Source organism: Mobula hypostoma, chromosome 9, assembly GCF_963921235.1.
Source record: "Mobula hypostoma chromosome 9, sMobHyp1.1, whole genome shotgun sequence".
In the NCBI taxonomy this organism is placed as follows: Eukaryota; Metazoa; Chordata; class Chondrichthyes; order Myliobatiformes; family Myliobatidae; genus Mobula; species Mobula hypostoma.
Window position 1 is genome coordinate 60487822 of NC_086105.1, and position 17829 is coordinate 60505650.

The 17829-nt window shown below is 43.9% G+C and overlaps 1 protein-coding gene across 2 annotated transcripts in view; it reads left to right on the plus strand.

Annotated features, from left to right (window-relative positions):
- Positions 1-17829, plus strand: part of dcn (decorin) — a 69675-nt gene that overhangs the window by 35919 nt on the left and 15927 nt on the right. For both annotated transcript variants that reach the window (XM_063059711.1, XM_063059712.1), the window contains exon 3: positions 4808-4920. In XM_063059711.1, coding sequence (XP_062915781.1) covers positions 4808-4920 — 113 coding nt within the window. The remainder of the gene's footprint in view (positions 1-4807; positions 4921-17829) is intronic.

Below are 17829 nucleotides of genomic sequence, written 5' to 3' on the forward strand. Positions count from 1 at the left end.
TAATGACTGTGGTTTGATAGTTTATGTTGTGTTTGTCACATGTTTTTCATCCTTTGCGCCATTTTTTTTTGGCACGTTGGGTATTTGCTGTTTTCTTCATGGTATTTCTTTGTCTTGTGGCTCACTGTGGGAAGACGAACCTTCAAGTAGTTTCTCCCCCTCCTCCTTCTCTGTTTTTCTGGCTCCCCTCTTCACCTCACCTGCCCATCACTTCCCTCTGGTTCCCCTACCCCTTCCTTTTCTCTCATGCCCACTGTACTCCTCTATCAGATTCCTTCTTTGTCTGTCTTTACCTTTACCTTTTCTACCTATCAATTCCCAGTTTCTCACTTCATCCCCTCTTCCGCCCGCTCCCAGCCACATTCACCTGCCCCCTCACCTGGTCTCACCTATCACCTGCCAGCATGTACTCTTCACCCACCCCCTGGTCTTTTTATTCTGGCTTCTCCCTCCTTCTGATGAAGGGCCTCAGCCCCAAACAGCGACTGTTTATTCCATTTCAGTGATACTGTCTGACCTGCTAAACTCCAGCATTTTGTGTGTGTGTTACTCTGGATTTTCGGCACCTGCAGAATCACTTGTGTGTACAAAATATTTTTGTTGCAAAGCACATTTGCCACCTTTGTGGATACATTTCTAGGCACTTGCCTCTGCACGGTTGGAGACTGTTGGAATTTCCCCGACTCCAATTACTTGCCATCTGCGTCAAACGATTTCAGGGGCAGGTTTTCCATGCTTTATCTCCCACTTTTGCACTGATGCAATTATCTACAGCCGTGTTTCTCCTGGGTCTCAGAGATACCCTGCAAAAGGCAGCTGAAGGGCTGGTCCACCACCCAAGCAAGCTCTCATCCACCAGGGGCAGTTTGGCTTTGTAAAGCTGGGAAGGAATCACATGCTTCCGAGCAGGAATGACTTCTGTAGATGAAGAGAATCTCCTGCAAGTCCCTTAACTGAGTGAATATTCTTCTCCAGAAAAGATTTTGTTTGATCTGTCACCATGTTTGGCACAGACATTGTGAACTGAGGGGCTCCTGCACTGTTCTCTGTTCAGTGTCCTTTCCCAAGCATGCTCCATAGCGTGCTCTGTGTGGGGAAAGGAGAGTGAAGGCAGCTTTGAATTTACTCATTCTGCACTCCACCATCACTGCTCTGACACAAACAGCTTGCATTTCACAAGGCATCGCTAATCTGGTAATGTGGGAGGTTTGCAAGGGTGTCGGAGAGGAAAGCCAAATGACTTTCTTCTTTGAAAGTTTAATCAAACATTTTATTTTATCAGTAGTTTATGGCAGGAATTTAAAGTGTTCAACTTGAACCCACCTGAGCTGACTTGATAGAGGTGTACAAGATGATAAGGGGTATAGATTGAATAGGTAGTTGAGACATTTTCCCAGGGCAGAAATGGCCAATACGTGGGACATAACTTTCAGGTGAGTGGAGGAAGTTATAGGGGGATGTCAGAGCTAAGTTCTTTACACGGAGAGAGGTGGGTGTGTGGAACACTATGCCAGGGGTGGTGGTGGATGCTGATTAGATTAGATTATGAGGACACTCAGTCCTCGTTTATTGTCATTTAGAAATGCATGCATTAAAAAGTGATACCATGTTCCTCCAGAAGGATATCACAAGAAAACACGGACAAGCCAAGACTAAAACTGACAAAACCATATAATGATAACATATAGTTACAACAGTGCAAAACAATACCGTAATATGATAAAGAGCAGACCATGGGCACGATAAAAAAAAAGTCTCACGTCCCGATAGCCCCATCATCTCACGCAGACGGTAGAAGGGAGAAACTTTCCTTCCCATGAACTCCAAGAGCCGCAAGCTTGCCGATACATTGGAAGCACCCGATCTCAGCCGACTCTGAGTCTGTCCGAAAACTTCGAGCCTCCGACCAGCCCTCCGACACCGAGCACCAAGCGCCATCCTCTGCCGAGCGCTTCGACCCTGTCCCGGCCGCTGAGCAACAAGCAAAGCCGAGGACTCGGGGCCTTCCCCTCCGGAGATTCTGGACCACACAGTAGCAGCGGCAGCAAAGCAGACATTTCAGAAGTTTCACCAGATGTTCCTCTGTACTCTCACATCTGTCTCCATCAAATCAGGATTGTGCACGGCACCCTACTTGACAGATAACAGATATCATTCACCGGAGTGGCCGCTGCGCGCTGCGTCGCGTCGCCATCTTCTCATCCCACCTCTATGTATTAGGGACTCTTAGATAGGCACATGGATGACAGAAAAGTGAAGCGCTACAAGGGGTGATTGATAAGTTCATGGCCTAAGGTCGAAGGAGTCAATTTTAGAAAACCTTGCTCATTTATTTTTCAGCATAGTCCCCTCCTACATTTACACACTTAGTCCAGCGGTTATGGAGTATACGGATCCCTTCTTTGTAAAAGTTGACATCTTGGACCTCCAGAAGGTGGTCCACAGCAGGGGTGATTGATAAGTTTGTGGCCTACGGTAGAAGGAGATGAGTTATACAGTTCTCGTTACATGCATGTGCAGTATGTGGGAGAGTAGGGTTAGATTGAACTTAGAGTAGGTTCAAAGGTCAGCACAACTACATCGGCTGAAGGGCCTGTACTGTGCAATATTGTTCTATGTTCTTAGTTAACATTCATTCCCGGGGTTGTAATCACATCTGTGTTGGATTAAGTAAATATATGTCATCAAGAATGGAATGGAATGCTTTTCCTTCTTTCAGACAGAAAGCTAGTGCTTCTTTGGTTAACGTCTCGCCCGAAACTGTCCCATTGAAAGAAGCCATACTTCCTGCATATCACCAGTTGCACTCATGTTCAACCCTGGGCTCTGTTAAGGCAGTAGATTACTGGGCAGATAGCTTCCAGCACTGAATACATCTTCCTGCCCACAGCCAAAATAAATTGGAGGACTCAATAGATGTCTGTTCTGAAATCTGAAGTGAAGATAATTTGACAGCACCCTGGACAGTAATTCTTCTCTTTAAATATAAGACGCTAGAGGTCCAAAGGAACAAACACACAACGTTGGAGAAACTCGGCACATCAGGCAGTATCTATGGCAAAGAATAAACAGTCAATGTTCCCTTTGCTATTTCCTTATTGTCTTTATATCCATGAGTGAGTGTTATTGTTCTTCCCTCAACCCACAGCCTGGAACTTACTCTAGTGGTCCAGCAGAAGATTAGATGAGATTAGCTTTACATCACAGGCACATCCAGTGAAATGGATCATTAGTGTTAACAACCAACACAGTCCGAGGATGTACTGGGGGCAGCCCGCGAGTGTTGCTATACTTCATAGTGTGCCCACAACTGATTACTGGTACGTCTTTGGGAGAAGAATGAAACAGAGGTGTATACAAAGAGAAGAGGCATAGATCGAGTGGACACCCAGAAACACTTCCCCAGGGCGGAAATGACTAATATGAGGGGGGCATAATCTGAAGGTGTTTAGAGGAAATTATAGGGTGGGGGGGTGTCAGGGGTAAGTTATTTCTTTTTGACAGAGATTTACAGTGGGTGCAGTGTTGCCAAGGGCGGTGGTAGAGGTGGAAACATTTGAGAAATTTAAGAGACTCTTAGACACATGGATGAAAGAAAGATGGAAGACTATGTAGGAGGGAAGGGTTAGATTGATCTTGGAGTACGTTAAAAGCTCAGCACAACATTGTGGGCTGAATGGTCTGTACTGTGCTATATTGTTCTATGAAACGGAAGCACCCAGAGGAAACCCACGCAGTCATGGGGAGAAAACACAAACCTCTTACAGACTGCGGTGGTAATTGAACCAGGGTCACTGGTGCTGTGAATTGCTAACCGTTACTGTGCTGCCTTTGCAGAATAATTTGAGGGCTAAAAGCAATGTTTTTACTGGGCCCATCACTGAAAAATTTGTACATTATCATTAATCTTAATTTTAGCTGAAGCATTGGTGTCTGCCCATTTCTCCTCTGGCGGCACTGCTGAATCTCGGAGAAGTATACAGTGACATATAAGTACTTTAATAATAAATTTACTTTGAACTTTGGACTGATTTCAGGAGAATGCATCTGAAACTCTTTACTGACTTGGTCAATAATAATCCCTCAATCAACATCATCAAAGCAAAATTTCAGGTCTAACGCTCAGTGCTGGTTTCAGGAGCTGGCAGGGCTCAAGTTGTCTGAAATACTTAAAGTCATCGTGTTAGACCACATGGAAAGAGGCCCTCCGGTCCAGCTGGTCAATCCTGATCAAATTCCCATACACATCTGTCCCAGTAGTCTGCACTGGGCCCATAACCTAAATCTTTCCAATCCACGTACCCGTCCAACAGTCATTTAAAAGTTGTTGTACCTGGCTCAACCACTTCCTCTGACAGATCATTCCCTACACAAACCACTCTTTGTGTAAAAGAAAGAAAAAAGTTGTCCCTCGAGTTTTTTTAAAATCTTTCCCATCTCACCTTAATCCTTTGCCCTTTAGTTTTTGATTCCCCAACCCAGGGGAAAAATACGGTGTGCATGTCCCTTGTAATGTCATACACCTCCATATGAAAACCTTACAGTCTCCAAGGAAAAAGTGCCATCCTGCCCAACCTCTCCTTATTACTCTGTCCCTCTCATACTGTCAATATTCTTGTAAAACGTTTCTGCATTAATTTCAGTTTAATATCATCATTCCTGTTAACAGCCCTTCATTCGAAGTCTCCATCATGGGTGTTTTGTCCTACAGTTTTGGGATTCTTCCACCACTGTAACAACTAAAATTCTTTAGTGCGATGCATAAGTCCTTTAAAGTGAAGTCTTTTTAATCTTTCTCCTGAAACAGGTCTCTCCACCGTCCCAGAGAACATTCCCAAAGATACCACCATGCTTGACTTGCAGAATAACAAGATCACAGAGATAAAGGAAAATCACTTCAAGAATCTGAAGAACCTTCACGTAAGTGAGACGACCACAGTGACGTTCAGCTTTCATTCCTGAGGGTAGTTTGGCCCTAGGTGTGAACAGCAGTGTTGAGGTCTCACCTTCACCTTGGCTCGTGTATCCATTGACCCCTGGTGACACTTCAGACTGTGATAAAGGTTAGCTCTGTCGCACTGAAAAATCGAAATCGGCAGCGTAATGAGCCATTTGCCTCAATGACCGACACAGTCTGAGGATGTGCTGGGGGCAGCCCGCAAGTGTCACCAATGCGGCGTGTTCACGACTTACTAACCCTAACCAAACATCTTTGGAATGTGGGAGGAGACCAGAGCACCCACAGGAAGCCCGTGCAGTAACGGGGAGAACATAAAACCTCCTTACAGTCAGCAGCAGGGATTGAACTCCAAGCGTTGGTACTGTAACCGCTATCCACGGGTCATGACGCCTCCGAGCGGAGGTCACTTGAGTGCGTGTCTGTTCCAGTTGCCTGCCTCAGTTCAAAGGTCATGCCAGTACCTGAGGCTCCTCGAAGAAGGTGTATGTGGTCATTGAATGATGCAGCATACTGACCATCAAGTACCAGTCCACACTGAACCCATTTGGCAGCCCCCGATCCTGTCTATTCATTAGTAATTGCTTTATCATGGTTACACGTACTGAGACGCTTTGTTTGTGTGCCATCCCGACAGATCATTCCATACATCAGTACACTGGGGCAGTTTGTCTGCTCGTTATGCGCCGTGTTGTATGACGCAGGCGATCATAGTCTTTCCATGATTGCTGTTGGTAAATTTTTCTGCAGGAGTGGTTTACCATTGCCTTCTCCTGGGCAGTGTCTTTACAAGACAGGTGACCCCAGCCATTATCAATATCCTTCAGAGGTTGTCTGCCTCGTGTCCGTGGTCGCATAACCATGTGATATGCACTGGCTGCTCATATGACCGTCCACCACCTGCTCCCCGATCGGGGGGCTAAGCGGGTGCTCCACCTTGCCCGAGGGTGACCGCAGGCTAGTGGAGGGAAGCAGCGCCTTACACCTCCTTTCATAGATGTACTTACCTCCACCCTGCCTCCCGGACAAGAACAATAACAGAATGCAGAATGAAGTGTTACAGTTACGGAGAGAGTGCAGCGTAGATGGACAATAAAGTGCATGGGCCATGAGGAGGTGGACTGAGAGACCACGAGCCCATCTTTCTTGTACGAGTGTCAAACAGCAGCAGAGTAGAAGCTGTCCTTGTGCCTGGAGGGACATGTTCTCAAGTTTCTGCAGTATTTATTTTTTTCTAGTGATACAGCACAGGGTAGGTCCTTCCAGCCCTTCGAGCTGTGCTGTCCCAGCAAGCCCTGACAAACCCGATTAACCCAAACCCAATTTGCAATGACCACTTTGCCTAGATGGTTCGCCTTTTCACTGCGGGAGGAAACTGGAGGACGCGCAGAAAACTCCTGCACACCACGGGGAGCAAAGATGATAAACGTGATGAAAGCTTACTTCCTTTCGATGGCTAGTGTTACGTACCCCGTAACGGGTTAAAAGAACCAGCAGAAATGGAACACACCTGGAGTCTGGTTTTTCTGTTAACTAATTCTATTTTATTAGTAACTACATAATAAAGTAACTTAAAACCAGATAAATCAAACAGGTTAGCAGAGTTGATGCATATATAGGTGTAGAAATATAAAACCCGAACTTCTTCAAGCTTAGGTGGTAAGTGATACAGTCTTACGGTGGTAGGTAAGAAAAGTTCAATTCAGATGCACAGGTTAATTAATGCGAGATGTTTGTAATCCAAAAGGCGAATGTTGTGAGAAGGCAATTACGTCGATTCCACGGCAGCAATACAAAATAACAATAGTAGTAGGTTTTATCTCCGAAGTTGTTCCACTCCACACACGAAATGTCACCGACAGTGATCTTCAACGAATATCCATTCAACACAAGTGGTACCATACCCGAATTCAACTATGGGACATCTCAAAGTGGTGGCCACAGGATAGTCCAACAGAATCCACGTATTGATTATCACCAACAGTAGCTTGTCACAAAGGGGACCCTCTTCAAGGGAACCACCACCCAGGCAAGGGTCGACACACCGGTAGATTCCACAAGGTTACCTCAAACACACAACGTGATAGCCACTTATCCAGTTATATGAAATAACTCCAACAGTGATCTGCCACAGGGGTGCCTCTCTTCAGTGAACTACCACACCCAGACAAAGGGTAAATACACACATGTATTCACAAAGGTTTCTCCTCACCAGAGAACCCACTCCTGTGGATTAACTAAGTGACAATCACACTTCCATAGTCGAATGGAAACAAGCTCACCCTCACGGGCTCCTTAGGGAGAGAGTCCAAACAGTGATCTCTTTGTCACTAGGTTTCTTCTGTTTCAAACCTCTCTCTTCTCTTCCTGCAAACCTGTTCTAGTTGCTGAAAACTTGTGAGAGTCATTTATCGATACTCAGGATCGATCTCAACTCACCCCTTTTGGGCTACTGAAAGTTTAAACCAGTGACCGACTCACTGGTGTCTTCCATTGACCGAATCCATCTTGACTCTAACTGTGTGTGTCTATGTGTCCTTGTATATTCAAAACAAGCTGCAGGGAAACCATAACATCGATTGTCCATCAAATAACTCCATCTCTCTCTCTCTCTCTCTCTCTCTCTGTGGAGCAGCTCATACAGTGACCAAAAGTTAGTCTCATTCTCCCGACGTTTCAAAGTGACAGTCCACAGAAAATATGAACCCTAGGGGTACATAACACTAGCAAGCACTTGACAGGCCAACTGGCCTCCTCCAGATGTTTGCTTCTCTTCCCTTGAAACTCTGCATTTTTGTTAACCCAAAGGGATGTAGATTCCAGCCTATACATTTAGGTAAAGATGAGGTGGACCCCAGGGGAAAGTATCCAGAGACTCCTGACAGAATGGAGATAGAATTGAACTCTGAACTCTAACGTTATCATGCTAAGCGCATGGCTACTATGGCATCTTCCACCCAATGAAAGAGGGGAGAAGAGAGAATGTCTGGAGTGGGAGTGCTCCTTGATTACATTTGCTGCTATCCTGAGGTGGGGGGTTGTGTCGACAGTGTCAATGGAGGGGAGGCTGGTTTGTCTGATGGATTGGGCTGCGTTTACAACTCTCCACACTTAACTTGCTGCCTTGGGCAGCATGGTTGCCACACTTGGATATAATGCTTTGGCAACTCAGGTGCTCCAGTGATTCGCAATACTTCCTTAGACACCAGTGGAGCTTGTTCAGTGGACAGGGGGACTATTACTTGTTACTTCTATCACAAGTGCACTGAAACATACCGTGAAATGTGTCATTTGTGTTAACGGGTCAGTTCAAGTCAAGTCGCTTTTTATTGTCATTTCGACCATAAGCTGCTGGTACAGTCCACAGTAAAAACGAAACAACGTTCCTCCAGGACCATGGTGCTACATGAAACAACACAAAACTGCACTAGACTATGTGAGACAACACAAGGCTACACTAGACTACATAAGACAACACAAAAACTACACTAGACTACAGACCTACACAGGACTACATAAGTTTACAAAACAGTGCAGGGCAGTACCATAAATAATAAACAAGACAATAGTAACAGTAGAGGACAAATTACAACATAATAATAAATGATGTAGATGTCAGTCTAGACTCTGGGTATTAAGGAGTCTGATGGCTTGGGGGAAGAAACTGTTGCACAGTCTGGTCATGAGAGCCTGAATACATCCTAAGGATGTGCTGGGGGCATCCCACAAGTGTCACCACACATTCTGGCGCCAACATAGCGTGCCCACAGCAACAACAAAGGCAACAAAACAACGGCAGCAAGACAACTCTTTTCCCACCCTTCACCCTCAACCCACAACTCAAAAACAGAGACGAAAGCCTCCAACCCCAAGACAGGCATCCTCCAAGCCTTTGACCACTAGTCCTTGGCTCCAGACTCTCAGACTCACAGACGTTGTTGACTCCACTCCCTGGTCCAGACTTGCAGAATCACAGACCTCTGATCACTGGGACATGTCAAGCCAAGGGCTCTGACCTTTACACCTTGATCCCCAGACTCACGAACTTCGGTCTTTGACCTTTGAGCCTCTGGACTCACTAATCCTTGGGCTTCAACCTCTGGACTTCACCAGGCTCTGGATATTGACCCAGGACTTGCCAATCTCGGAATCTGACTTTGACCTCTCAACTCATCCTCTGGACTTGCCCACAGGACTCATGTTGGGGGGGGGGAGTCACCAGCCCTAATCCATGGGGACCAGCAACTTCTGTCATTGACCACAGGAATGTGTGTTCTTCCTGTTCCTTTCCTACAATGAGCTGAACAACTGTGACAAGGAGCTGAATCTGTGATGGAATTGGTACGTTCTCACATCATTTCTTCTGAGAAGCGGGTAAGGGTTATGTCAATGTGCTGACAGAGCGAAGGCTGCATCTAATCAACACGGAACAGCACTTAGCATAAGAATTTTAAATTGGTTTCAAAAGAATCTTGGAACAAAATGCTGGGATCTGGGAATGTGATTATGGAAGTCTTTTCTTGTGCTTCACTGGAAAAATTCAAGGAATGTCATTTCCACCTAGTCTTTACCTAAATGTACACATTGGAATCTACACCGCTTTGGGTTATGAAGGATGCAGGGGTTCAAGGGACGGAAGCAGACATCAAGAGGAGGCCACTTGGCCCGTCAAGTGCCTGCTAGCCATTGAAAGACAAGAAGCTTTCATTCCTTAGTCTGTCATCTCTTAGTCTACACCTCATAGAACAGCTAAATGAGCTGCTGGAGGCAAAAAGCGGGATAGGCAGCAATGGTGAGGGGAAATGCACAATCCAGATGACAGTGACTGTCTATTTGCTTCCACAGACGCTGCTTGACCCACAGAGATCTTCCAGCTACAAACAAAATGTTGCCTGGCCTGCTGACTTCCTTCAGCATTTTGTGTGTATTGCTGGGACCTTCCAGCTGCTCAGTTCTCTGTTCTAGATTCCAGCCTCTAGTCTCTCATGTCTGCATTTTACTGTACCTTACAGGCAACGCCACCTTGAGGTGGAAATCCAGCTATTTTATTTAAGGAGGGTTTGATAAGAGCTGCTGCCTCTGCTGTTGAAACTGACTGAGTTCTTCGAAGGATCCACTAGAATCAGAATCAGGTTTTTCTATCTCTGAAATACGCCATGAAACCTGTTGTTTGGCAGCAGTAGAGTGCAATAAATTAAATGTACTATGAATTATATTGAGAAGTATAAAATATGCAGTGGATTCCAGTTAATTGGGACACATCGAGCCAAATACATTTTCCCCCAATTAGCTGAAGTTTCATGCCTTTATACATTGAGTTGCTACTACATGGTTGAATGATTGCATATTTGCAGTAACAAGCATTAATAAAGTGGCCACTGTGTGTATTACGTAGTACCTAAAGAAACCAGATATAGTGAGCCAAAATTAGCTCATGGGTTTTACTGTCCATTCAGAAATCTGATGGCAAAGTGAAGGAAGCTGTTCCTAAAATGTGTGTGAGTGTGAGTGTGTGTGTGTGTGCGTGTGTGTCTTCAGGCTCCTGTACATCCTCCCTGATGGTAGTAATGGGAAGAGTGCATGTTCTGGGTGGTGGGGGTCCAATGCCGCCTTTTTGAGACATGGCCCTTTGAAGATGCCCTTGATGGTGGAGAGGCTAGCGCCCATGAGAAAGGTGGCTGAGTTTGCAACCTTCGCGGCGTTTTCTGCTCCTGTGCAGTGACCTCTCCATATCACATGGTGATGATCAACTCTGCTCAGTATTTCCTCAGGCTGGGCGGTGTGGATCTAGAGACTAAGGACATGGAGAAAGGATGAGGAGAAGAAATGCTTTTACCCAGCTAGCAGTAAATATTTTGAATTTTGGAATCCAGATAGCTGAGGAGTTAAAGCTAAAATAAAGATTTCTGGACATTTAGGTGGAGATTAGATGAGTAAGTGGACCAGAGTTGAAAGTCAGCCAATATCTTACTCAATGGTGGAACAGGCTGTAGAAACCATATGGCCAGTCCCTCTCATGGAGTTAAATAGCTTTAGCTTATTTTGTAATTGTCTGTCTCCTAGTCAAAGATTATTGAAGCCAAATTACACATCATTTCCAAAGGGAGGTGTCTGTCTCCTTTTTGTTGGCTAAAGGTACCATACCGCGAGTGAGGTAACTGTCTCCAAGCACAGAAGAGCATTTGGCTGCCAAGTCTAGAGGCGTTTGGAAAGGTTTCATTGCATCGTTCCTCGCCCCCAACTACTGTTCCTACTCAAACAGGCCCTTCCTTATCTCCAGTGGTTTTCACCTTCATTGCTGGAAGATCAAAGCATTGACAGGAAATATGAAAACACTCTGGATTAAGATTTGTCCTCTGGTGTATTGTGATGAAGGATTCAGAATCAGAATAGGGTTTATTGTCACTGGCTTATATTGTGAAATGTGTGGTTTTGTGGCAGCAGTAGAGTGAAATACAATTAATATACTATATATTGTACATGTACGTGTGTATATGTATGTGATAAGTAGTGCCAAAAGAGCAAAATATTGAGGTTATGGGATTGTAATTGTAATTGTTTTTAATTCTGGTTCTGAAAATTGAATTTTGGGAGTGATATGTTGTGTGTATTTTTAAAAAAAAGATTAGCTTCATTTATTACATGTACATCAAAACATACAATGAAATTTGTCTTTTGCGTCAATGACCAGCACAGTCTGAGGATGTTCTGGGGGCAAGTATCTCCATCCTTCTGGTGCCCACAACTTACTAACTCTCACCCGTACGTGGTTACGTACATAACACCACATCAATGTATTGACCTATAATCAATCTATGCATGTAAGGTATCTTATATGTTTATATTTATTGTGAATTTTCTATTATTGTGTTCTTTGTATTATTGTGTTTCATTTGGTGTTGCATCGAGTATTTTTGTTCTCCTTTACACTTGTGTACTGGAAATGACATTAAACAATCGTGAATTTTGAATCTTTGGAAGGTGGGAGGAGACTGGAGCTCCCAGAGGAAGCCCACACAGTCATGGGGGGGAACATACAAACCTTGCAGACAGCGGCCGGAATTGAACCGAGGTCACGGGCGCTGAAATAGTGTTAACCTTACAGCTGCTCTACTGTGCCTCTAACACAAGATTAATTACTCAGATTTAAATTTGTTCATATTTATGCCCCAAGGTAAACATTTTTTATTCCTCCATTTTAGTGGCTTTTCTCCCAGATGTTGTTTATGCCCAGGGCCACTGGACTAATCTATAATTCCTGGAAGAAGCTGGGTGGTTTATGGAGTCTGCGACCCTGAAGTCCTAAAGCCGTAAGAAATAAGAGCAGGTTTAAGCCATTTTGGTTTCTTCTGACTGCTCCACCAGTCAACAGGATTGGCGGTAAACTCATGTCATACTTTCCTGCGCTTACTACATATCCATTTAATATCAAAACAAAATCGGCCCGCTCCCCTGCCGATCATGTGCGACAGAGTCTCCATAGCCCGAGGGTGGAGATTCACCACAAGCCCCACCCCAATAAACACTTGACGAGCTTACCAAGTCTTTCCTCAAGCAGTTCAATTGTCGTGCCCATGTCTGTGGAACAAAAATCTGTTTTGACAAATCGCATTATTTAGAAGTCTTTTTTCCTGTTGCTATTAATCCTGAGGAACACTGGGAAAGCAAGGGGTGGGGATTGAGATCCAATTGGAGATTTTCCATCCCATGGTTAGGGCTGCTGGAAAGTAGCCAGCTACATACATCATGAATCAGTTCTCCCTCAGGATGGAGACATCTCTAATGAGACCAGCGTTTATAGCTATCCTTAAGTACCCGTGTGAACGGTGCAGTGAGTCACTGCTTTGTGCCAATGCAGTTCTTTGGAAGTTCGTCCACAGTGTTAGGACTGAGTTCCAGGATCCAGACAATCAGCTTGTCCTGGTTCGATACAAAAGCCAAGAAGGCACACCTGTGCCTCTACTTCCTCACAAAGCTAGGCAGATCCGGCATGTCCCCAATGACTCTCACCAATTTTTACAGATACACCATAGAAAATATCCTATCTGGGTGCTTCACAGCTTGGTACGGCAACTGCTCGGCCCAAGGCCACAGGGAACTGCAGAGAGTTGTGACACATCACAGTCCTTCACTTAGATCAACCTCCCCTCGATTTCCTTAGGAAAGCAGCCAACATAAACAAAGACCCGTCCCACCCCGGTCATTCACTCCCCTCCCTTGTGCATCATGCAGAAGATTTAAACAATCAAGAACATATCGCCACACTCAAGGAGACTTTCTACCCCACTGTTGTCAGACTCTTGAACAGACATCTTATACTGTAAGGATGAATTCTTGATCTCTCAATCTACCTCATTATTGCCTTTGCACTTTATTTGTCTGCTTGCTCTGCACTTTCTACATAACCATATAACCATATAACAATTACAGCACAGAAACAGGCCATCTCGACCCTTCTAGTCTATGCCGAACGCTTACTCTCACCGGGTCCCACCGATCTGCACTCAGCCCATAACCCTCCATTCCTTTCCTGTCCATATAGCTATCCAATTTGACTTTAAATGACAATATCGAACCTGCCTCTACCACTTCTGCTGGAAGCTCATTCCACACAGCTATCACTCTCTGAGTAAAGAAGTTTCCCCTCATGTTATCCCTAAACTTTTGCCCTTTAACTCTCAACTCATGTCCTCTTGTTTGAATCTCCCCCACTCTCAATGGAAAAAGCCTATCCACATCAACTCTATCCATCCCCCTCATAATTTTAAATACCTCTATCAAGTCCCCCCTCAACCTTCTACGCTCCAAAGAATAAAGACCCAACTTGTTCAACCTTTCTCTGTAACTTCGGTGATGAAATCCAGGTAACATTCGAGTAAATCTTCTTTGTACTCTCTCTATTTTGTTGACATCTTTCCTATAATTCGGTGCCCAGAACTGTACACAATACTCCAAATTTGACCTTACCAATGCCTTGTACAATTTTAACATTACATCCCAACTCCTATACTCAATGCTCTGATTTATAAAGGCCAGCATACCAAAAGCTTTCTTCACCACCCTATCCACATGAGATTCCATCTTCAGGGAACTATGCACCATTATTCCTAGATCCTGCTGTTCTACTGCATTCTTCAGTGCCCCACCATTTACCATGTATGTCCTCTTTTGATTAGTCCCACCAAAATGTAGCACCTCACATTTATCAGCACTAAACTCCATCTGCCATCTTTCAGTCCACTCTTCTAACTGGACTAAATCTCTCTGCAAGCTTTGAAAACCTACTTCATTATTCACAACTCCACCTATCTTGGTATCGTCTGAATACTTACTAATCCAATTTACCACCCCATCATCCAGATCATTAATGTATATGACAAACAACATTGGACCCAGTACAGGTCCCTGAGGCACATCACTAGTCACCGGCCTCCAATCTGACAAACAGTTATCCACCACTACTCTCTGGTGTCTCCCATCCAACCACTGCTGAATTATTTTACTACTTCAATATTAATACCTAACGATTGAACCTTCCTAACTAACATTCTGTATGGAACCTTGTCAAAGGCCTTACTGAAGTCCATACAGACAATATCCACCGCTTTACCCTTGTCAACTTTCCTAGTAACCTCTTCAAAGAATTCAATAAGATTTGTCAAACATGACTTTCCATGCACAAATCCATGTTGATTGTTCCTAATCAGACCCTGTCTATCCAGATAATTATATATACCGTCTCTAAGAATACTTTCCATTAATTTACCCACCACTGACGTCAAACTCACAGGCCGATAATTGCTAGATTTTCTCTTAGAACCCTTTTTAAACAATGGAACAACACGAGCAATACGCCAATCCTCTGGCACCACCCTGTTTCTAATGACATTTGAAATATTTCTGTCAGGGCCCCAGCTATTTCCACACTAACTTTCCTCAAGGTCCTGGTGAATATCCTGACAGGACCCGGAGACTTATCCACTTTTATATTCCTTAAAAGCTCAGTACTTGCTCTTCTTTAATCATCATAGTTTCCATAACTTCCCTATCTGTTTCCCCTACCTTACACAATTCAATATCCTTCTCCTTAGTGAATACTGAAGAAAAGAAATTGTTTAAAATCTCCCCCATCTCTTTTGGCTCCACACATAGCTGTCCACTCTGATTCTCTAAGGGACCAATTTTATCCCTCACTATCCTTTTGCTATTAATATAACTGTAGAAACCCTTTGGATTTATTTTCACCTTACTTGCCAAAACAGCTGCATATCTTCTTTTAGCTTTTCTAATTTCTTTCTTAAGATTCTTTTTATATTCTTTATATTTCTCGAGCACCTCATTTACTCCATGCTGCCTATATTTATTGTAGATATCTTTCTTTTTCCGAACCAAGTTTCCAATATCCCTTGAAAACCATGGCTCTCTCAAACTTTTAACCTTTCCTTTCAACCTAACAGGAACATAAAGATTTGGTACCCTCAAAATTTCACCTTTAAATGACCTCCATTTCTCTATTACATCCTCCCCATAAAACAATTTGTCCCAATCCACTCCTTCTAAATCCTTTCGCATCTCCTTAAAGTTAGCCTTTCTCCAATCAAAAATCTCAACCCTGGGTCCAGACCTATCCTTCTCCATAATTATATTGAAACTAATGGTATTGTGATCACTGGACACGAAGTGCTCCCCAACACAAACCTCCGTCACCTGACCTATCTCATTCCCTAACGGGAGATCCACACTGCCCCTTCTCCAGTAGGTACCTCTATGTATTGCTGCACTGTTACGTTCTGCAATCTGTTATTGTTCTCCTTCCCTTCCACCTCGATAGATAGAATAAGCACTGTGGTAGTGTTGAGGTGAGTGTAGTGCTTTACAGCACCTGCAGTCGACCATCAGGGTTCAATTCCCTCTGCTGCCTTAAGGAGCTGGTGCATTCCATGCATTGACCACGTGGGCTTCCTCCAGGTGCTCCAGCTCCCTGCTACATTCCAAGGTTAATAAGTTGGAAACACCAACGCCTTTGAATGGAAAATCCTACCACAAGTAATGGATATGGCCCAGTCCATCATGGGTCGGCCATGTATGGAACCAAAAGAAATGGGGGGAGATCTTAAATGGGTTTTTTGCATCTGTGTTTACTAAGGAAACTGGCATGGAGTCTATGGAAATAAGGCAAGCAAGTAGTGAGGTCATGGAACCTATACAGATTGAAGAGGAGGAGGTGCTTGCTATCTTGAGGCAAATCAGAATAGATAAATCCCCAGGACTGACAGGGTATTCCCTCAGACCTTGAAGGAGACTAGTGTTGAAATTGCAGGGGCCCTGGCAGATATATTTAAAATGTCGGTATCTATGGGTGAGATGCCAGAGGTTTGGAGGATAGCTAATGTTGTTCTGTTGTTTAAAAAAGGCTCTAAAAGTAATCTGGGAAATTATAGGCCAGTAAATTTGATGTTGGTAGTAGGTAAATTATTGGAAGGAGTACAAAGAGATAGGATCTACAAGTATTTGGATAGACAGGGACTTATTAGGGAGAGTCAACATGGCTTTGTGCGTGGTAGGTCATGTTTGACCAATCTATTAGAGTTTTTCGAGGAGGTTACCAGGAAAGCGGATGAAGGGAAGGCAGTGGATGTTGTCTACATGGACTTCAGTAAGGCCTTTGACAAGGTCCCGCATGGCAGGTTGGTTAGGAAGATTCAGCCACTAGGTATACATGAAGAGGTAGTAAATTGGATTAGACATTGGCTCAATAGAAGAAGCCAGAGAGTGGTAGTGGAGGATTGCTTCTCTGAGTGGAGGCCTGTGACTAGTGGTGTGCCACAGGGATCAGTGCTGGGTCCATTGTTATTTGTCATCCATATCAATGATCTAGATGATAATGTGGTAAAGTGGATCAGCAAATTTGCTGATGATACAAAGATTGGAGGTGTAGTGGACAGTGAGGAAGGTTTTCAAAGCTTGCAGAGGGATTTGGACCAGCTGGAAAAATGGGCTGAAAAATGGCAGATGGAGTTTAATACAGATAAGTGTGAAAACAGTAGGGCACTGAGGAATGCAGTAGAACAGAGGGATCTGGGAATACAGATACAAAATTCCCGAAAAGTGGAGTCACAAGTAGATAGGGTCGTAAAGAGAGCTTTTGGTACATTGGCCTTTAAAAATCAAAGTATTGATTATAAGAGTGGAATGTTATGGTGAGGTTGTGTAAGGCGTTGGTGAGGCCAGATTTGGAGTATTGTGTGCAGTTTTGGTCACCAAATTACAGGAAGGATATTAATAAGGTTGAAAGAGCGCAGAGAAGGTTTACAAGGATGTTGCCAGGACTTGAGAAACTGAGTTACAGAGAAAGGTTGAATAGGTTAGGACTTTATTCCCTGGAATGTAGAAGAATGAGGGGAAATTTGATAGAGGTATATAAAATTATGATGGGTATAGATAGAGTGAATGCAAGCAAAATCTTAGGCACTCTAGCCATATATAGATAGATAGACAGATAGATAGATGTGTGTGTGTGTGTGTGTGTGTGTGTGTGTGTGTCTAAGACTTTTGCACAGTACTGTAGTTTAGGAAAATCAGGTTGGTGCTGGATCCCATAAGAGGAAATTTGTAAAGTGCCTGTGAGACGGCTTGTTAGGTACCTTGTGGTTGAGCGCACTAGAAAAGAGGCAATTCTGGATTGGATACTGTGATTAGGGAGCTTAAGGTAAAGGAACCTTGAAGAGATTTGATTATAATATGATAGAATTCACTGTGCAGTTTGAGAGGGAGAAGTTTGTTGTCTTTTTCATATTGGTATTTGTCTGTCATTGATTCTATTGTGTTTCTTTGCATTTCCTGTGAATGCCTGAAAGAAAATGAATCTCAGG